This window comes from Leptopilina boulardi, unplaced genomic scaffold (assembly GCF_019393585.1).
Source record: "Leptopilina boulardi isolate dan_hultmark-lab unplaced genomic scaffold, ZJU_Lbou_2.1 LbouV2_31, whole genome shotgun sequence".
Lineage (NCBI taxonomy): Eukaryota > Metazoa > Arthropoda > Insecta > Hymenoptera > Figitidae > Leptopilina > Leptopilina boulardi.
Window position 1 is genome coordinate 2,986,043 of NW_026137874.1, and position 22,898 is coordinate 3,008,940.

The 22,898-nt window shown below is 29.4% G+C and overlaps 2 protein-coding genes across 9 annotated transcripts in view; both read left to right on the forward strand.

Moving 5' to 3' along the window:
• Nucleotides 1-22,898, forward strand: part of LOC127283192 (tubulin monoglutamylase TTLL4-like) — a 182,346-nt gene that overhangs the window by 147,434 nt on the left and 12,014 nt on the right. For 3 of the 8 annotated variants that reach the window (XM_051307907.1, XM_051307906.1, XM_051307908.1), the window contains exons 8-10: nucleotides 6,552-6,594; nucleotides 18,710-18,762; nucleotides 19,654-22,759. In XM_051307907.1, coding sequence (XP_051163864.1) covers nucleotides 19,678-21,375 — 1,698 coding nt within the window. In that variant the 5' untranslated portion in view covers nucleotides 6,552-6,594; nucleotides 18,710-18,762; nucleotides 19,654-19,677 and the 3' untranslated portion in view covers nucleotides 21,376-22,759. Of the gene's footprint in view, nucleotides 1-6,551; nucleotides 6,595-18,709; nucleotides 18,767-19,653; nucleotides 22,760-22,898 lie in introns of those variants that run through there. The other 5 variants (XM_051307909.1, XR_007843314.1, XR_007843313.1 and 2 more) reach the window with 5 other exon arrangements.
• Nucleotides 16,342-17,572, forward strand: LOC127283206 (enhancer of split mbeta protein-like). Its single transcript, XM_051307926.1, has one exon. The coding sequence runs from the start codon at nucleotides 16,483-16,485 to the stop codon at nucleotides 17,071-17,073; it is 591 nt and encodes a 196-aa protein (XP_051163883.1). The 5' UTR covers nucleotides 16,342-16,482; the 3' UTR covers nucleotides 17,074-17,572.

Genomic DNA, 22,898 nt, shown 5'->3' on the forward strand with positions numbered 1-22,898 from the left:
GAATAGGTTTTATGCTATATAGGCGCTTGTAAAATAAGTGGTGGGCAATTTTCAATTATTCAAATCCGCACCTTAACGAAGCTCTTGGTTGGTCAATTTTTCTCACGCTGAAAATAATAACATAAATATACCAATGAATTACAATGAATTCGTGGTACTGTCATAGAATATAAAATTGGCAAATTTTAACTTATTAGCAAAAAATTTATTTTTTCCTTCCACACGTGACAGTCAATCATTTTGGATTCACGGCCTCTAACGACCTTCTGCACCAGTTTTTTTTTCTTCTCTTTTTTTTTTCTTAAACAACAGGTGCCCCCCCTCTCTTCTCTGTGTGTAAATGCGAACACACTCTTTTAACGCCATTCGTTTATTTTATGGGGCCATTCACATCTCGGTTGGTTGCACGTTAGAATGGTTCACACGAGGCACCTCTTGTGTGACGGAAGTAGCCCATTTATTGAATCAATTCGGCAGACATGCACGAATCACTCTCTCGAGAGGCTTTACTATATGCGCTTAAACAAACGCACCCCACAATTAATATTGTCCCAGAGGCATAGTGGCATTTGTATATGTATATATTTTTTACACTAGACAACTTTAAATCAATGTCAATATCTGAATAGACACGAAATAAATTTAATCCTATTGGGAAAACAATTTTTTTTTTTATTTATTTTTATGGAAAAATAGAAAATTGTAGTTGAAATTCTTTTAAAGAGAGTGTTGAGAAACACTTCAATAGATTGAAAAAAAATTAGTCTCATTCAGTCGAATTTTATGTGATTTGAATTTTTAAATGACAGAAATTCCAATTCACCGAATTTTTAATTGACAGAATTTTTAAGAAGCCTAATTTTCTTTTGTCCGAATTTTTATTTGTACGAATTTTTAATTTATCCAATTTTTATTTGTCCGAATTTTTAAGAAACCGAATTTTCATTTGTCCGAATTTTTAATTGACAGAATTTTTATTTGTCCGAAATTATAAATAACCGAACAAACAATCGACAGAAAGATTTCGGTGCAATTTTTAAAATTACCAAATCATCATATTTTCTCTGTGATATATACTAATGTAAATTTACTGAATATAAAAAAAGAAAGAAAAAACATACAATTAAAATCAGGGACTTTATATAATTAAAATACAAATCCTGATGTGTAGCTCATTAAAATGCGTCTAGGGTTGACACTGCAAACATACACACATACATGCAGAAAAGAGAGGAGCGGTTTAACTTCAACCGAAAGGAGTGGAGCTGCTAAAAAAAAACAGAGAGGGAGCGTCGCGTACAAATGGATTAGGAAAAAAAAGAGAATGAAAAAAAGAAGAAAAGAATAAAAGAGAGAGAGAGAAAGAGAGGAAATTTTTGCAAAAGAAAGAGACAAAAGAGGAAGGACCTTTAGGCGGAAAGGCACGAGCTATATGAACATTGCGTAGAGGTTATATATACTTGATGGGGCGATGCCACCGCGAGCTATGAGAATTCCATGGTGTGAAGGCATGTGTTGTTTTCTCGAGGCCGTTGGAGGACGTGTCGCGTTATGCATCGTTGATAACTATTCGTTTTTACAAAAGGAAATTACCGACAGAGATTACCGTGACTAGATTTACTCATTTGCTTGCTGTTTCTTTTCCTGGAATTTTGCGTCGCAAGTTTTTTTTTTTTATACTTTATAAATAATTTTGAAAATATTATATGCCAAAAATTTACTTTCTATTTGTATTTTCTTCATAATTTATTTTGCTCTGTCTGTCTGTCCAACTGTAAAACAAAAAAACAAAACTCTTTATAAAAATACCTAAAATAACAGTAAAATCTCGAAGGATATATATTATATGCCAAAATTGATCCTTCTCGAATCGTATATGTTTATAAAATGACGTTTAAAAAAGAGATCGCTTTTAAAATCATCATAGCTGTCAAAAATGTTGACGTGGGACTTGTTTGAAATTCTGGATAAAATTGTTTGACGTATTACGTAAGGTTGAGTCTTCAAAAAAAAAATTAAGCTGTCTCGTGTCCAGGATTACCACTTTTTTTTAACCTCCTCGTTCTACACTACACCTCAAAGAAACGTCATGTTTGATGATTAGGGTTTAAAAAAAAATATGTAAAAAAATATATTCTACTAGCTCTTGTGTAAATGTAATCTAATATAGAGATATTCGTTAATTTTTATTTAATATTCTATTTTTTTCTCTCTTCTCTAATTTATCAACGATAAAAAATTTGAAATGATGTGGAAATTGTCATTTTTGCTTGATGAATTTATTATATAGAGAAATATAATGATGGATATATATGTCATAAAATATTAAGACAGATTTATTAAACATAAATCACTAATTAGTAATTAAATAAATACGAGAATTAAAATCGTTTTCTAAAAATGACAAAAAAAAACAATGCGAAAAAATTCCGTTATTTTTAGATACAAAGAAATTAATATATTACACATTAACATTGACCAAGAGACAAAATTTTGAATGCAGACATTTTGTAATTTTAATATAGAGAATGAGTAAAACTTTTTTATTTTTTTTTTCGAGATAAATTTCACAACAAAATTTTTGTAAGAGATTGTTGTGCTAGATATTTATAAGTATGTGTGAGAGTGCCTCCTTATTATAAGCTCAAAAGCTTATCTGAAGTGCTTCCGATCGAGTTGATCAGGATCACGTGCAAAAATGATCATCTCGAAAAAGGCTTATCTTTTGCGGGCTCGTTATTTAGAGACGTTTATAAAAGAGTGCCGTGGAAAAAAATGGGAGCGGGAGGAAAAAGAGAGAGAAAGATAAAGAGAGAGAGAGAGAGAGACGCAGAAAGTGTGCTTGGAGGGTTTGCGAAACGAGCATAAGAAAACGAAGAACAAGCTTCTTCGATATCTGTGATTCGCATACAAACGATCAAGAATTCCTGTCCGTCGTTTTAATGAGAGACCATTTTGATTGCGACGAGTTCGAACTCGTTCGTAATCCTTGTAGGTTATCACAACGGGACTCCCAGCTTCCATGTGAGATGCTGTGTTTTATATATATAACCAATGATCTTGATCATCACCCCAGAATCAAGATCCAAAAGAACTTCTTTTACACCTGTCACCTGCTCCTTCAAAAAACCGCAAAAAACACTTCCGACCACAAAGTGCGCGCAGCATCCCAGCACCGTTACATCTTCGCGGGTTGCACCCATAAACACGTCTCCATATTTGGTTTTAATCTTTGCCAAATTTCAAGCATTTACTTCCTGAATGCTGAGAAAAGAAAACAGTTTTACAAAATTGGCTCTCTTATTTTTTTTATATAAAATTTGGATCAATAAAATTAAGATTCTCATTTTTTTATTCTATTTTTTTTCCAATTGTATAAGATTTTTTTTCCCTTCTTTGAGATGAGAAGATTGCAAAATACCTAAGCGGCGCACTTCTACGAATATTGTGTCCTTTTAAAATTATTTTACTCTATTTAGGTAGATATCGTGAAAAGAATTTCCAATAATTCCAAACAAGCGCACAGATTGGCTGAAAAAAAAGAATTACTTGGAATTTTGTGCCGGCAAAAAAATAATTGTATGAACATCATCTCTCGTTTCAGAGATTTTTGTGTGTAATAATAAATTCTGAAAAATTGAGCTAATGAATACAAAGTATTGACTGGCAGGTGATGTATAATTTTACCACACGTGTGTGTATATGTATATTTATTAAAACATTAATTATACGTATATATAGTTTTGTGAAAGAGACCTTTTCAACACGCATTTTATCAGAATTTCTTTGCCCTCTTGGAAATATATTTTGTGGGCAAAATCTTTTTTTTTCTCCTTTACACGACAATAAGTTCTTTGAAATTTTTTTTTATATTTTTAAATAATCTGTTAATTTCTATAGAAACATTTTACGCCCAGAAAATAAATATTTGTCTCAGAACCAAATTTAAATATTTATTGTAAATAAATTTTTATTTGAGTTAAATAAAAATTTTATTTGTGGGTGTAAAGTTAAAATTAAAAAAATTTAATTTAAAACAGAAGTTCTAATTATTCATTCTGGAAAAGGAAATTTTTTCCTTATGTAAAGAGGGTCATTTCAAAAAAGAATAATTTCTAAAAAAGATCATTTTCTCAATGAAAACATAATTTTCTTTTGAAGTCAACAGCGCTCGTCAATTATACAAATGATGATTTTGCCCTCGCTGTATAATTATTATTATAACGTTATATGGAGAGGGGGGAGAGAATTAGGCCCCATTGAGACCTCGCGCGCATTTCCTTAACTCATTTTATCCATCCTTTTTTTCGAGATGAAAAAATATCTCGTATCTCACTTTAACACACGAAAGCAATCAACTTTTCATCTTCTAAATGTGTATTATATGCGGAAGGACCATAAAAGCAATAATATAATAACTAATAAGGGATCGTAACCCTCCTCTGCATCTTTTAACACCCAGCCATGTCCATTTTTCGAAAAAAAAGCAGCTTGCCTTGCTCCCCTTTCTTTTCTCTCTTTCATCCACATACATCTAACCATATATAGGAAGATCAGCGTGTTTTGGGTCCTTCCCCCCACCACTTTTCTTATTTCTGGCTTTGGGTCCTTCTAGGGTTGGCCGGTAGCACAGGTGGTGTGCCATGTCGTGGGAACCTACCGACGAGAATCTTCCCGTGTTTTTTTTATGGTATAAGGCCCTTAAATAAGGCCCACACCCCCCTAATGCATATAAAGCCAAAAAATCATGCAAGTGTGTCAGCCACCCCATAGTGAAAGAGAGGAGGGGGGAGTCTATTCTAGTGGGTGTCGATAAATAGGTGCCCCACGATGAACCTCGTTTGGGGCCTTAGATGCCCTTTCGAATATATATACACACACAATGAGAAATTGTATTTCTTTTTTTTCCTTTTCTTTTCTTTTTTTTTTTTGCCAACACACTCGTTCCCGGAGTGTGCTGCTCGTGTGCTGTCCTCGGGGCCCAAAATCCGGATTGCTTAACGCCTCGATGGCCACTTGTTAACCTTTATATATTTAAAAAGAGACCACTCTTTTTCGGGGCCCTTTCGTTTTGGGGACCTCAAACTTCAATTATTAGTTTGGGTTTTCGAAAATTTGCTATTTATTCGAATTTTTTATTTATAATTTAGTATTTTGAATTTTTATTTCAGTGATTTTTTTTATATAATAATGAAATATTGTTTTTGATTTATAAAATTATTAACCATCACTGAGAAAGGATTTTTAATTATTTTTTTCTATATATTATAAATGCGGATTTGCAAGTGAAATTTAGTCATTATATGATGATAACTCAGAAGCATATTATATAGTGCCTTATCTTTAATTAAGGAGATTAATGGTGACATACAGCTGGAGGTGAATAATGATGATGCGATAGTGACGATAATGTGCCAACTAATTAAAATTAAGATTAAATTCAACTAACAAGAAAACCAGTCTGTATATATAATCCTTTATAGAGTATATCGATTATACGTTTCTGAAGATGCTGCGAAAAAATTACAAAAATATAGATTAAGACGATATTAATAACAATAATAGTACTAATTATTATTATTGTTATGCTTATATACGAAAATATAGAAATTTTTGTTTTCGAAAAAACGAAATATAAATCAAGACATCTTAACTATAATAAAGCAATCTTGGTTCAGATATGGCTTTGATTTAAGAAACAAGATACGAGAGAATCAAGAGTGGAGAATGTGAGTGGGTTTTATTGTCTCGCCAGCAACGAGATAAGGACTCTAGATCCTCTAATTAGGATTGTAGTTCTCTTTTTTAAAAAAAAGTATTACACCTGATATTGGACCCCCTCGTTTCGAAAACTATATTATATTGATCTCACCACCTGCAGCTATGTATAGCTGTCCCAAAATGAGAATTACTTTCCTCTCTCTCTCTTTACCAATATATCTGTTCTCGAACCATAAATTTTACTTGGCGTTAAGGTCACTATAATCGATTCGATATCTGGGGGATAACGAATTGCTGATCCCAAGGATCTTTCCAATCGTATATTTTAATTCCATTTAGGGTATATATCGTGCCCCCTCAACAAGTATTCATTATACACTTAAATCATCAGGTTTTTATCAGTTTCTTATCGCCCTAATCATCGGTTCCTTTAACCATTAGTGCGGTCGGTATAATCAATTTAGATTATGGTTTCTTGTACTTCCAATTATAATCAATATTCTTTATTATAACTATATATAAGATATTGTAAATACCGTTTTTTTAAAATTAATTTAAAATTAAATTAGTCTTCCAAATCCTTATTTTTTCATACTCTTAATTCTTATGTAATTGCCGTTTTCTAAATTATTACAATTTTTTTAATTTATTTAGTATTTTTCTATTATTTTTTACTATTTGTTATTAGTTTTAACTGTTTGTTATTTTCTTTACTATATTTAATATTACCTAAAATATTCCAAAAATATTTCGTTTGAATAGAAATTAAATAAGAATGTCATGAATTTATAGACAAATTACTAAATAAATTCCATTTGTTTTTGTTTCAGGTGAGTCCCGTCAATTCGCAAATATATAAGCTGTAAGAAACTGGTAAGTCAATTTTCATATCAAATATGTCAAGAATAATTTTTGCTTAATATAATATAATTTGGAACGTTCTTTCTTTATTTTTGCAAAAATTTTTTGCGTTCCATGCCCATGAAATATAAAAAAAAGAGAGTGTACCCTCTAATGTATTAAAACGAAAGAATATATTTGCATTAACAAAAGACGTGAGTTAAAAAAAAATGCTTGACGATGGAAAAAAAATAATAATTATAATAAAGGAAGAGCATCAGAAGAGTATAAAATTGCATGATCGTGAAATCATTAAATCCGAAAAGTAAAGCTGTTAAAACAGAAAGCCACATGCGTGACTTGATGTAAGGGATAAATATATATGTATACGAAAAGCCATATTATATTCGTGCGACCCAAATCACACATCAACTTATCGTTATTTAACTCGTTTCTCGCTATCGTCGCATTTTATATATATTTTTTTTGTCAGGATAATTATCGAACAGAATATAATAATTCGACGACAATCCATCACACGCATATATATATATAAAAAAAATGTGAAGCACAAAGAAAAACCCGTCATCATTATCATTAGTGACGGATCCAAAACTTTCACTTCGGATTTAAATTGATCCGAAAAAGTCTTTATTATAATATATATATGCAGGGATTGACTGTAACGTCAAAAAATTTTTTTTTACGTATATTTATTTTGCATATTTATTTTCTAGTTGTATATGCATTAATTTTCATTTCATCATTTACGGTTATAAATATTAGATTAAATTAAATTTTTGGCGACCGTTTTTTCTTTGATCATTATATTCATAAAACTTAGATTAAATTTAAGATTATGATAAATTTATTCAAAATGTCGCTTTTTTTTAATAAATCATTTTGAAATATGATCGAGAACCTTTTATAATGAATCGAATTTCTTTTTTATGGGTTATTTAATTAGTATAGGTGTTTAATTAAATTTATATCAAATTGATAAACATCATTTAAATTATTTGTTAATATTGATTATTTATCAAATCAATATTTACTTTACGAGAATAATAATAATATTATTATGATTATATTGAGGTTAATAAAATTTAGTTTGACAAGCACACACATATGTCAATGATTCTGAACATTTATCTTTATAACACTCGTGATTTGTAAATGCGTGTTTGAGTGAAACAGGAAATGTGAAGTTCATAAAAAAAGATTTATAATAGCTTAAAAACGGAAGGTTGCTATTATAGATGTATATACTCTTTTCCTATGGGCGCGAGGAATTAAGATTGAACAGAAGCATAGGGAAGATGAAAAAAAAGAAGAGAAAGACGAGAGAAAGAAAAGTTTTCAAGTGGCCAGAAGGCAAAGAAAAAGAAAGAAGAAAACAAGTTGGAATGTTTGTTCCTAGAATAAATGCTGATTTACAAAAGAGGGAGAGGGTTGAAGAAGCGGAAAATTAGAAGCACTTTAGTGTGAGAATTGGATCGTGAGTGGGGGTAAAGAAATTATGGTGAGAAGAACATCAGAGAATCATGAGGAATTTCTTCCGAAATAGGGTATCTCGTTATTTTACTCTAGAAAAGTAAAAAGAAATGTTTTCAAACAACCAAATTTTATATTCAATCAAATTTATTACCTATACAATTAAATATTATTATTTAATTATTCAATCAAATAATTCAAATTCATCAAAATAATTTGAAAAAGAAAATAATTTTCTTTCGTTTGATGAAAATTTAATGAATTTTGAAGCTAATTAAAATAAATGTTTTGGTTGTGATAGTAAAATTCGAAATGCCTTCCTAATTTGTAAGTAGTGAAACAAGAGTAAAGTTTATATATTACAGAACTTGGATTTTCTCACACGCTTTAGAAAGGCACGAGTTACAAGAAACTTTACATCCTTAATCTAAGCATTTCTCAAGGTCTGAATAATCAACCTTATAGCGGCGAAATCCGCGCTCTTCCCCGGAAAATGGTTGCGTTTTAACAATACGGAAGCGAGTGCAAAAAGTCATAAAAAGGACGTCGAAAAGGGTCGAAAGATCAGACAACAGTAGACGAACCGTGAACATACCGTATTATATATATAAAGAGAGGGGTATTTTTTTGCACAATAAATGAGAATTTTTCTTTCTGTTTTATTTATTTAAAATAGTAGTCATAAATAACTGTAACGGACATTTTTTTTATTTTTCATATACAAAAATATATATTATTACGTCTTTTTATTGTTATGCCTTCTTTGCATTTTCATTTTTTAAACTATGCCCTTTTCTGTTTCTTACTCTTATATATTTTATTTCTTCTCTCCTTTTTCTACTCCTCTTTAACAAATTTTTTTTTCATTATCTTTTTCTCTTATGTTTAATATTTTTTTCTACCTCTTTATTTTATGTTCCTCTACAAATAGTTCTTCTTAAATTTTTTATACTTCTTTAAAGTTCTTTAAAATGGTCTAAAAATCAGAAGGAAGAAAAAAATTGAAAACAAAATATTTTCGCGTGCTCGAAATAATGATCTTTGTTGGTAAAATGCAAAATATATTCCTGTTGAGTGAGTATCTCGATTCTCAAGCAAGAAAATCTAGCGAGAAAAGGATCCATCCACGATGTGAAGCATGTATAATATAGAAATATATATGTGTATAGAAAATGAAAGAGAGAGAGAGAGGATGCGATCCAAGGAACGAAAGCCAAGCCAACAATGTGGCCCGTGCTACATACAATGGTCTCGCATTATGTGCATAAGACGCGGCAATGGGATGTGCTAAGGTTACATTTTACATTACCCATCGCGGTGTGGCCTCTCTCTCCTTTTCTTTCACAGACACAAAAGAGGACACACGGCTCCCTCAGGCACAATCATCTATCTGTCTTTCTCTATCTCCGTCCGTCCGTCCGTGTATTATATAGTCGCAATTGTGTCTGTATTCGTATATATTATTTCCTTGCACTTTTCTCAACACTGGATGTGTGTGTGTACAAGAAAGCGTGCTTGTTGGGGTAGAACGGCTTCCAAGCCTGAGAATATTCCCACGTTCGGTAGCACGAGCCAACGAGTACACCCGAGGAATTTCGGAGCCAAGCTATATATGCTCCGCATGCATTGTGTGTATTATACATTAGTTTCTATATATATGTATACTAGAATTCTCGGTTAGTTTTGCCAAGAATAAAAGAAGCAGTAGAGGGGAGTAGAGAGAATGAAATTATCCGTGATATAAAAGAACAGAAGGAATCAAATGACAAGAGACGACATATATATATATATATATGTTGATTCGACAGTGTGGATTTTGTGCCACCAGTGGGGGAAACAAGGATGGAACCAGTGCGGAAGTGCTTGGTACGAGCGAAGCACGTTCCAAATTAGCATCGGCCGCGGCTTCTTCTTGTTCCACTTACGCGGTGTAATTCGTTAGATTTTTGTCATCTATTATTTAAATTGTTTGACAATTTTTCTGGCCAAAAAAAAAACGAAAAAAAAAATTTGTGTTCAATTCCATTATATGAGATCGAAATATACATTAAAGATCTAAAAATATTACTAAATCTGAATAGAATTGTACTAAAAATTAGTATATTTACCAAAAATACCAATTTTTAGTGTAATTAATTATTAATCATTGTGGTAATTAATGATCATTAATTTTTAGTCTATTTAATTAATTTAATATAATTATTAATGCCTCTTATACCAGTTTAGTAAAGTTCACTAACTAGTTTAGTAATTTGGTTGTCAACACAGAAAATTATAAGCTATTAAAATAAGCTGCAACGCTTATCATTTTAATCCAATTTTGCTTATTTTAATACCAAAATGGATTAAAATAATAAGCGTTGCAGCCTTTTAATTTTCTGTGAAAGGATTAATAACAAATTTAGTAAAATTTACGAAATCAAACCAGTAAAGTTTTCTATAATTAATTTGTTAGCCTATTAATAATATTATTAATAAACTAATTGAATCAAATTTAATTATTTATTTATAATAATTACAATGCGGATCGTTGATTTTTTTATACACTTTTAATTCAGAGAGTAATTTGCAAACACTTATCCAGTATAATAATAATAATGAAACATTATCGGCGGCAATTAATTTGAAAAGCAAAATCGAATGATTTCTCTCTCTTTCTTTTTCCTTCAAAACTTATTCGAAAGTTCGTGTCGTACAAAATTACAAAAAAGGGTTAATGTATGATAATTCATCTTTGATTAATGTAAATATTTTAAATTGAAGGCACATTTACATATCTTATATATAAAATTATTTGCATTTTTTTTTAAAAAAAAGAAAATTACCAAGCTGCAATTTTGCTCTTTTTTTATTATTTTTATAAAAAACACCTAAAGTAAATTATAGGTATATAAAGACTTTCAAAAATATTTGAGACATTTTTTTGACAGTAATAATATTGAAATGAAAATTTGCAAATAAAATTTAATAATTTTATTTTTATAAATATTTTTACTGTAAAATTTATAAATCCAAAATTATCCCACATCCAAATTATTTGAAATTTCGAAATTATAGACAAAAGTTTATTGCAAATGTGATACACATATATTAAAAAACAAAAAAAAGTTACAAAATTATATACAAATTTTTGAAGTTAACCGAAATGATCGACGATTTCAAAAGTTTGGTAAATTACATACATATATATAAAATTTTTGAAGTTTTCGAATTTTTTTTAGGAACTTGACGAAATTAAATAATTATACAAACTGCGTGTAAAATTACATTCCATTAGAGAATTACATGGTATAAGAATACAAAGTACGATCGGTTCGTCTGAAGATATTATAATGTATATATATTATACATACAGTGTTAAAGTGGCCAAATGTCCCAATTAGAAACTCGCTTCTTTAACCCAAAAATTATTACCCCAAAAAAAAATGATTTTACATTGAATTTCTTTTTTTCGCACATATCATACATATATATATATATATGGAAAGTGAAATTTAAACACCCGATTTTATTTCACTGCTGTGTGTTAAAAAGTATGTGCGCGGTACTTTTAAAAAAACATTGAAAGAAAAATTTTTGTAGCAAACCTACAATTTTCTGCCATACAATGTATGCATTTGTAATGACTTTCTTACACACAGACACAAATGATTGTACATATCTTAAGGGCATAAAGAATATTTGAAAACGTACGTCTCTGTAAATACACGGTATCAGGATTTTACAAACTTGTTATTTAAAGAATAAACATTTACAAAAAAAAAAAAAAAAATGAAAACATATATATAACATATCCTTTGGGATGCTGAAAATTTATTTGCAATTCCAAGTAGTTTCAGCACCCTAATTTCAACTTTTTTCTTCTGCGTTCAAAAAATATAACTTTATAATGTTGTTTTTAGATTAATTAAAGGTTACATTTCTTCAATTGGATAATTAAAATACAAAAAAAAAAGATTCACTTCCATTATTAGAAAGTATTATTTTGTTTTTTTTTAATTAAAAAATAATAATTTCTCTTTAGAATTATAATTTTTTATAATTTAAAATCATCTTCAAATATATTTATTTATTTGTAACGGGCAAATTAAATATATATATATATATAAAATAAACGAATTAAAAGAAAATGTTTATGTAAATAAAAAAATTGGACCTTTTATTTCTTGGAACAAATTGAAATGTATATGACAATTTTTTTTCTTATATTAAATTCGATAAGAAATTAAAGGCGTGGTTGAGAAAATTGAAGTGAAATTATCCAGGATCAATTTTTGTGCAACCAACCAGGTTGCAAATATAAAAAAAAATTGTTACTTTGAGAGGGCAATTATATACAAAGAAGGATGTGATAATTTGGTAAAATTTCACAGTGGCATTCTCATCTCTATCGTGCACAGTGATCATCAGAAAATGAAATAAAATTTACATTTAAAATTATATAGGTTATTTTAAATAGTAAATTATTAAATATTAATAATTGGGTCATTAATTTTAATGATAAACTAATTAAATGATAAAAAAAACAAACGATTTTGTTGCATACAAAAAATTTTTTTTCAGTGTATTATTTTATTTACTATCATTTATGCATAATTATTATTTGTTTATTATCAGGATCACTGTGCATTGTGATGGTCAATATTGATCGTGAATACCGGTATTAAAGTGCATCTAGGATAAAAATTGGAACTTTTTTTTTATTTATTTTTCTTGTTTCTTAACCCAAAGAGTATTGCAAACAGTGCCAATATTATATATAGCGTGCCTGTAATTGCATGTATGGGGACGTCCCGCTGCCGCATGTCGAATATAGTATATATATATAAAACAAGTATACGCGGATAAAGCTTGTTTTGATGTTGAATCGCATCCGGCTCGAATGACCAATCAATGTAATTACTGTACTCATTGCACGATCCTGGTACAAAACACTCTGGTTCAGCACGCTTCATCAGACCCTGCAAAATTATTTATATTAACAAAACAAGCCTCATGTGGTGTGGTCGGATGTGTCGAATTTAGTGTCGAGCAAGAGAGAAAGAGAGAGAAGCAATGCGGGTACCAACATTGTATCAAATGTGCGCAACTCTTTAAAAACAACATCAATTTCTTTTTTGTACTATAAAAAATTCTTATTATTTTATGTTATGCACGAAGTACAGGAGAATTACTGCGTAATTACACACCTGGATACGTATATAGTATGCGATTACAAAATTTCATATATAATCTCAACGAAAAATAGCTAAATAAAATATAGATTCAAATATTTTCAAAATTAAAATTTTTTATTTACATTTTCTTTTAATTCGTTTATTTTATTTTTTAAATATATTCTTTTGAAAAAAATATATTAAAAAAAATTTTTTTTTATTAAAGATATAATATGTAATAGTAAAAAACAAAAGTGGCGTGTATAGAATATGATCTTAGAATTGTTACAAAAAAAAAAATTAAGCGTAAAACCAGAATTTCTTCTCACAGTTTTACGGCTAAAAGACCCTTGCATTGATTATAACTTCCCGAAGCAATTATATTTATCGATCACGGAGATAGGAGTCTTGTCGATGCATTGATTTATCGTATCTTTTACATGTTAATCGAACCTGTTTTTGTCGACCTATGAAAAAGATAATTTTTTTTCTCTCCCTAGAACATTTTGTTTCATATATGTTGTTTTCCAATAGAGGGAAAAAAAACTGTCCCTCCTTTACATAACTGCTTTTATGGTATTTTTATGGGTTTTTTTTCTGGGTCCATTATACTCTGAAATTGCTTTCTAAATCGTAAAATTATTGTTACTAAAATTATTTTTCTATTACTGTATATAAAATTGGTATTTTAGTGAATTATCAAATTTTTTTAAATTGTTTGAATTTTTGATAATAGTAAATTAATTATAATTTATTTATTATAGTTTATTTATTATAATTTATTTGTTATAATTTATTAATTATAATTTATTTATTATAATTAAATTCATATTTTAAAATTTCTTTTGATATAACGTTCGAAAATGATACTATATCGTAATTTATTGTCATATTATATCAGTTTATAATCAGCGGAATATGTAAATTTTTTTTTGACTGAAAAAAGAAATTTCTTATTCCAAATGGCAAATATATATTATATATTTTACAAGTCGAAAGATTGATTTTCAAACTAAATAGATACTTTTTTTTAATAGCCATTCGGGACGTCTAGACTATACATGTATTTTTTTTGTTTAGTTTGAGATTTACTAGAATCTAAAATCATTCAAAGTTTTACCTAACAAGGTATTTTGGGGTTTCTTTGCCATCTGATCCCTCACAATGGACCTGTTTGTTGGTCCAAAATGTTATTTACGACCTTTTTTAGCTAAAATGCAAAACTCGGTAGTAAAAGCTTTTTTAATTCTTTCTGACAGAAATGTCCATTAGTCACTTTTGTCCATTTGCGGTTAATATATTTTTCTTTTTCTAATATTCCAATAATTGAATAAAAAATAATGTTAATTCTATTAATAATTATTTCAAAATAATTATTATGAATTTGTCCAATGATTTAAAAAAAAATGCTGAAATAAAATTTATAAGCATTAATTTCCATGGATAATTTAATGAGTCGTTTTGTGCTCCTTTTGTTTTTCAATAAAATATATACAGAGACATTTTGAGAATGGGTCGTAACTTAATTGGCAGATTTTTATCACGTGATTTTTGTTCAACTAATAAATTCTCCTGACCGATACTGTTTTTTTATATATATAATATAAAACTGAACGAACGTTTTGAAAACTAGAATGATCGTAAAAAATCGCATAAAACTTGCAAAAGTTCGTGTTCTTCGAAACTTGACTACGTGTTGCTGTAAATCTCTTTCTGCTTGAAAAAGAAGGTTATAAAAATAATGAAAAGACGTCTTCTTTTTTATTATCTTATTTTATTTTTTATTTATAGTGTCACTACATTTTTGTTTCTCTTTTTTCTAACTATTTTTAATAATTCTTATTATAATTATTGAAATTATTTTCTTTTGAAGAAATTCCGCTGAATGTTAAATAAAGACAAATTAAAAAAGAATTAACAAATTATGAAAATAAATTTTTGAGAAATGAACAAAAAAAATTGTAATTGGAGTAAAGTCTGATGATTATTCTAAAGATCAGTGTTGAGATATAGATAAGGTTAATGGTAAACATGAATTATCGCAGTTTTGATCTGTCCAGGAGCTCGTGCGATCAACTTGCTGCTGTGTATCTATATATATATATCAGAAATATCATTCGCGTCATTAAGTCGCGTGCGCGAATGCACATACGACAGTTTTCATTTCAGCGAGTGTCATCTTTTAGTCTATTTATCGTTCAACAAAAAACACGTTGCTGGAATAGCAAAAAAATGAGTACAATTTTGATTTTACTAACACAAAAAATTAAAAGGCATTAAAATAAGCTGCAACGCTTATTATTTTAATCCAATTTTGAATATTTTAATCCATTTTGGTATTAAAATAATAAGCGTTGCAGCTTATTTTAATGCCTTTTAATTTTCTGTGAAAATCAAAAAATCAGAAAAAATAAATCCGAAAAAAAGAATCAGAAAAGGAAAAAGACACGCTTCTAGAAAGCAAAAAAGGATAAAATTTTCTTGAGGCAACAAACAACAAATTTTGGTTTAAATACCAAACAAACTTTTTTGTTGTCAAACCCAAATCCCATTTTCAGTGTAGCTAAATCTACAGCAGCAAAGAATACATAATATCACCCAACAAAATCAAGATTTCGGTAGCAAATATGAAGAATAAAAAGAAAAGAGTAAAGGAGAAGAAAAGGATTGAGAATGATGATACTAAGGACAAATCTTTGAAGGAAGCAAAAGAGGAACCAAAGAGGACAAAGTTAACAGTCGCGCGAGGCATTCTCGTGCTGGTCGCGCGTCACCTTTCAAAAGCTTGTTTCCCCCCGTCGTGTGTTAGGCAATGACGTGGCCGATATTCCTATACATGTGCTACAAGAAGGGTGCAGGTGTGTCGATCTCAATGCCTCGAAAATTCCCTTACTCCTGACCCCTCACAACCTCTTGGGCCCCGCAGAGGGCTGCCGTATGTATAGATTCTCTCTCTGTGGGAACGTTCTGGCCCGTGAGCTTCCCACGATACGCTCCGGCTGGTGGCTGCCTTCAATAGCACACCCCCTCCCTCCATCACTCATCCTTCTGTAGGTCCCCACTTTGATGCGTCTCAACCAAAGTCTCCCTTAGCTTATGGTGGGGACCACGTCCGCCTATATAAGCCATCACAATCCCCACTAACATTCAGAAACCACTCAGTATCGAAACAGTACAGCTCGGCACTCCGAGGTTGTTCTTTCTCTGAGTTTATCAAAACCAATTGAAATCAACGTTTGTGATCAGTGACAGTGTTTTTATTTATCAAAAAATGGCACCACACACAAGTTACACAGCTGTCGGTGGTATGGAGTACGAGGAACCAGTGTCACGAACCTATCAATACAGAAAAGTGATGAAACCAATGTTGGAGCGTAAACGACGTGCCAGAATCAATCGTTGTTTGGATGAATTAAAGGATCTAATGGTGACTGCACTACAGGCTGAGGGCGAGAATGTTGCAAAATTGGAGAAGGCTGACATTCTTGAATTGACAGTACGTCATCTTCATACATTGAGAGCAGCACGTCGTTTGACATTGACACCTGAGAATACTTATGCTGATCGTTTTCGTGATGGATTTACGCAGTGCGCACAGGAGGTGTCAACATTTTTATCAACACCAGTTGCTGCCGCTGTACATCCAGCAGCCGGCGCTCAACTTATGAGACATCTTGGTGGTTGTCTTCGACGACTAGAGGGACCGGCTATCAAGGAACAACAACAGCAACAACATAAAGGTACAACAACAAAAGTTAATGTTATGCCACAAATCTACACACCACCACAAAGTCCAATGAGTGAGATGAGCAGTTGTGGTGATTCAGAATTATCATCAGCAGCAGTTTGGCGACCTTGGTGAAGAAGCATTTTACAACAGGGATGTTGTTAAAATTTGTGCTTAATTTTTTTTACAATCTTCTTGATCAATTTGAAGATGTAATATTTGCCGTCGCTCTCGACGAGGATGAAGAAAAAACAAACGACAATCCATTTGTCTTCCATGTGAAAAAAAAGTGAAAATTATTAGAGATCTTGTTCTCTTTTTTGACATTCTCATTTTACTGTAATAATGAAAGTGTTTTTCTTTGCAAATGCAATTATTATTGAATAAATTATATAATATTCAAAGAGAAAAAAAAATGTATAGGGTGATGAAGCTTTAAGTGATGTCTGTGATAGGGAATATTGTTGTTGTACCTGATATGATTTTCTCACTTTTAAAAAAAAACAAGAAAAAAAAATATTATGTTTTATATATTGTAAATCGAAGAGTTTTTTATGTTATATGTTTTTAAGAAAATGTTTCATTCTATATGCACTATTAAAACTACTGTTTTATTGTCTCTATCTCTCTCTCTAGAGAGAGGGATATTATTCAATTTTTCTCTTGTGATTTATTTCTAAAAGATATTATGTTATAATAAAATATTATCATTTTTCATAAAAAAAATCTCATGTTTTATCACTTGTTTGAAAAAACAAATCATTTTCCCAACCTTTGTCCTTGTCGTTTTTAGATTAATTTAAATTTTATATTAAATCTTTAACATTATTATTACTTAACTATTTTACTATTTTTATTATTTATTAATTAAATATTGATTCAATTATATAAACTTGCTACTTAAAATTTTTTATTATTTTATAAGAAACATAATTTATTATTATAATAATTATTATTATTACTATTATTATTATTATTATTATTATGATTTAAATTATCATAAAAAAATGAATGATAAAATTGGCAGAAATTTTATTTAATTTACGAAGGCTAATATAATTTTGATAGAGAAAAAAAAATAGTGAGACAAGTTGAAATCATGATTGATGATGGCAACTGTTTTTGTTGTTTCAATATTTTTATAAAAAAATTTTTACATGTTTACGTTTTAGGGAATTAATTTTACGTTGTCCTGTTTATTTTTTTTTGTTCATCTTGATTATGAATAAATAATTATAATGCAAAAGTTTGGAAAAAAAATCTGGATGACCACCTGTTGAGCTTTGACATGTACATGAATATATTAAATGTAACCAAAGGGTGACAAAAATGAGAAATAATAAATATTCATTATTCAGTTGTTCGTTGATGATAGTATTTAAAAAGCATTTATCTTTACCATTGATGAATTTATTAATCTTTTTTTTCTACAATATATATTTTTGAATTAAGATTATGATCTTTAAAATTTTCATTGCAATTATGGATGGGAGGTAAATATAATTTTTAAAATTTTTGTTTCTCATAAATAAAATGAAAATCAAATATATAGTTTTATTAAAAAGAAAATTAAAATTTTCTCTCATTTTTATTGAAAGATAAAAAAAGGAGATTAATTAATAATTAATTTACAAAAACAGATGTAATGAATTTTTATTATTTCTTTTTTTTTGCAATCAGTAGACTGTTTGTAGTGACGATTTAATAAATTTTAATAGCCCCTATTGGAAGATAGGATTTTATTAATAATTGCACGTCATTATTCTTTCAGTTATCTGTGATCGAGCCGCAAGGATGCAAACTCCTGGAGGGCTCCTGTGATAAGTAAGTGCGTAACTTTCTTTTTGACTGTTTTGGCAATAAGCATTTTGCGACAGTCTCGTGTCATTAATATAAGACTTTAATTACCGCTTTAAAGAATGCTTTTTTTAATTTTTTTTTTTTTTTAACAAAAGAAAGAAAAAATACTTAATCAAGCGATAAATACCAGCATCGTCGCAAAACGGCGGCAGCCATAGCAAAACAAGTCCCGTGAGAACCGGACATGTTCCTTCAAGTTTGACAGTTTTTTTTATATATGTATATATATTACATTACTATATATCTTGCTCGGTTTTAATTTAATGGAAACGAGAAGAAATCGAAGATATCTTTGATAACTGTTTGCGATAGAATATGCTTATTGCTTGCATTAATTATAATAATGAAGAAAAAAATTGCAAAAAATCTTTAATTAATATTGTTTATCGTACTGTGGCATCAAAAATTGTCACTATTTTTCACCTCATTACAATTTTCTTTCATGTTTTACTTTTTTTTATAATTACATTAATTTTTTTAATTAAAAAAATTTTGTTTAAATAATTATAATTAATGAAGAAAGAATTCCTTTTTCCAAATTTGATGTGGATTAATGAATGGATTATTTGAATAAGAAAATTAAATGGATTAATGAAAGAATGAACTGATGAAGAAATGATTCTTATTTTTTCCAAATTTGATATGGTAAGAAAATTAAATGGATTAGTAAAAGAATGAACTGATGAAGAAATTGTATTTTTTTTTAAAATTGAATGATATGAATCAAAAGTTAAAAAATAGATTCCATTTTTTAACTGATGGATCACTGAATGGATGGAAAAAAGTGAATTCTAAACGAATTAATTTCAAGAACCAAAAAAAATGATTCTAGATTGTTATTTTCATATTTTACAGATTGAATTAAGGGAATTATTTGTTATGGACGTTCTCACCTATAATAATCATCAGGAAATCGTTCGCGTGAATTCGATCGATGATGAGGCTGAGCTTGAGTCACAAACCGATGAGGATCAAGAGGATGTTGCATCCTATGACGAGGGTTCACTCTGTACAATCAGCGAAATTGACGCCACAGGCGAAAAATCAACAGCACTTCCGTTTCGAAAGAGTCTCTTTGCTAACGTTGCGCCTTACATTGCCTTTCAATCCTACGAATGTAATGGCTCAAGTTTACCACACGAAGTCACGAAACACTTAAAATGGCGATTGAGCACAATAACACCACAACTTGTTCGACGTACACTCATCAATTCTGGTTATCGATTGTTAAAAAAATCCCAAGACTGGTGCGGTACATGGGGCAAACACATGACATCAGTATCGTTCAAGAGCATTAAAGAATCACAGAAAATCAATCATTTTCCCGGTACATTTCAAATTGGCCGCAAAGATCGCCTATGGCGTAATTTTAATCGTATGATGATTAAATATGGTAAAAAAGAATTTGACTTTATACCACGAACATATGTGCTTCCACAGGATTTAAGGAGTTTTCGTCAAATATGGGAGAAGCAGGGCAACAAAGAAAAATGGATTATCAAACCACCGGCATCGGCGCGTGGCACTGGTATTCGTGTTGTTAATAAATGGTCACAAATACCAAAGAAACGGCCAATTATCGTTCAACAATATATTGCAAAACCAATGCTCATTGACGGTGCCAAGTTCGATCTTCGTCTCTATGTTCTTGTCACAAGTTTCAATCCACTTCGCATCTACCTCTATCCAAATGGACTCGTTCGTTTTGCCTCCGTCAAATACAGCGATGACATTAATTATCTCAGCGATCGTTTTATGCATCTCACCAATTATAGTATCAATAAATCAAGTGCTTCCTATACAAACAACGATAGTCCCGATTCATGTTCAGGACACAAATGGACCATCAAGACATTGTGGAATTATCTTGAGAAACGACAAGTGAATGTTGAAAAATTATGGTCAACTATGAAGGAAATGGTGATTAAAACAATGATTGCCGGTGAATCGTCAATTAATGGATTCACCAAGGCAAACGTTAATTCAAGATACAATTGTTATGAATTATTTGGTGTTGATATTCTTCTTGATGAAAATTTAAAACCGTGGCTATTGGAAGTAAATATATCGCCATCATTACAATCGGCATCGCCATTGGATGTTGCTGTTAAGGGTCCATTAATTAGAAATGTATTCAATATTGTTGGCTATCAATTGCCAATATGTTTGGGACAACAGGAAATTGATAATTTAGCAAAACGTTATCAATTTGAACCAGTTTGTCAGGATTATCGATTACATCGAATGACATTGAGCTTTCAGGAACGACAAAAACAATATCAATATGTTAATACACAAGATCGCGATGATTATTTAGATGAAATTATTGATGATTTAACGCCCGATGATGTGAGACATTTAATTGTTTATGAAGATGAACTCACGCAATTGGATAGGTTTGAGAAAATTTTTCCCACTGCCACTAGCCATGAATATTTTCATTATTTTGAAACGCCGAGATATTACAATATGTTGCTCGATGCTTGGGAAGCGAAATATGCCAATAATCGGGATGAGGGCATTGCTCGATTGCAAAAACTTTGCAAGACTAAGTATCATTTGCAGCATAATGTTTAGGCTAAATTATATAAATATTTATGTATACACTGCCATTGTCACCCTGATAAATGCTCTTTCAGTATATTATAATGATTTATAGTTAGATAGGATATGAATTCTTTTTTTTTAGCTCATAAAATTCGTGCCAAAAATTCATGATGAAAATAATATGCTGTCAAATATTTTTTAAATTATACGGGTGCCAAAAAAAAATTAATAACAAAAATTTACTGATATTTAGAAAATTTTTTCCATGTCAAAAAGAGAAAGAAAGAATCTAATTAAAAAATACTGGATTTCAGCTATGACGCACGACTTTTCGTCGTGTAAAAAAAGATTATCTAAATTAAAAAAATACTTGTATTTAAATTTGAAAAAAAAATTTTTTACTGAAATTGAAAAAATTACTGAATTTCAACAAAACTTTAAAAAAGGAGATTTTTTTTATTTTAAGATACTAGTACTTAATTTAAGAAAAGCTTTTTGATGAAATTAAGAAATTTTACTACATTTCATTCAAAAGAAAACTTAATACAAATTCAGAATTAATTTTTGGCATGGATTTTTTTTATGAGTATAAATCGATTAGTAATTAGCAAAATCGATTTTTTTTTTGCATAAAGTCTTTGCTTTTTTTTACTGAAAAGAAGCGCGATGTTAGCAATTATTATAGTGTTCAAAAAAATTAGAAAAAAATAGATAAAAAATACACAGCCAAATTTTAATAATTTTTATCCGGCTTTATTCTCAAATTAAATAGAAAATTTATAGATGAAAAAATTTGAAGAATCATTTTTTAAATTCACATTGTTAATTCATTATTCATTGTTTTTATTAATTACCTGCGAGATTTGTTCGAATTTTGTTTTTTTTTGTTTTTAAACGAGTGATTCAAGTATGTAAATGGATATTTATTATCTCTGCTTTTTTTTAAAAAGAGTATATAAAAATAAAAATTGTTACTTAAGGATTTATTATTATTTAATAATAATTATTGAACTGCCTGTAATTTTTGAAAATATTAATTTTTATAAAAAAAAAATTATTTTTAACCGCTGGACTGGTATTTGTCACAAAAAAAAATATAATCTCCGAAACACTGATAATTGAAATAAAATATAAAAATTATAAAGATATTCGAAAATTTCGAGAGTCTAAAAAAACAAGTTCACGAGATTTTTGCTAAGAAATATCTAAAGAAACAAAAAAACAAATTGAAAAAATGTGATAAATTGACGTCGATGAAAATATATACTCTATTTATGAGAATAATATTGTTTTCACATTTCATCGACAACAAATTCACGTAATTTTTGTGCCTTCATTATCAGAATCATATATATATTGTCATCGTGATATCCATGTACTGAATCTGATTTTAATATACATCATTTTTCATTAATGTTTTGTAAATTCTTTTTTTAATAATACTGACATTTTTTCATTCCCTTTCCTATATATCTCTAAAAAAATTTGAAGGGAACGAAATTCTAATTTTTACTATCTAAATAATTATTCTAAAAATTTGTTTTGAAAAATAA

Coding starts and splice junctions, on each gene's coding strand:
- LOC127283206 (XM_051307926.1), top strand. CDS start 16,483: ATGGCACCACACACAAGTTACACAGCTGTCGGTGGTATGGAGTACGAG.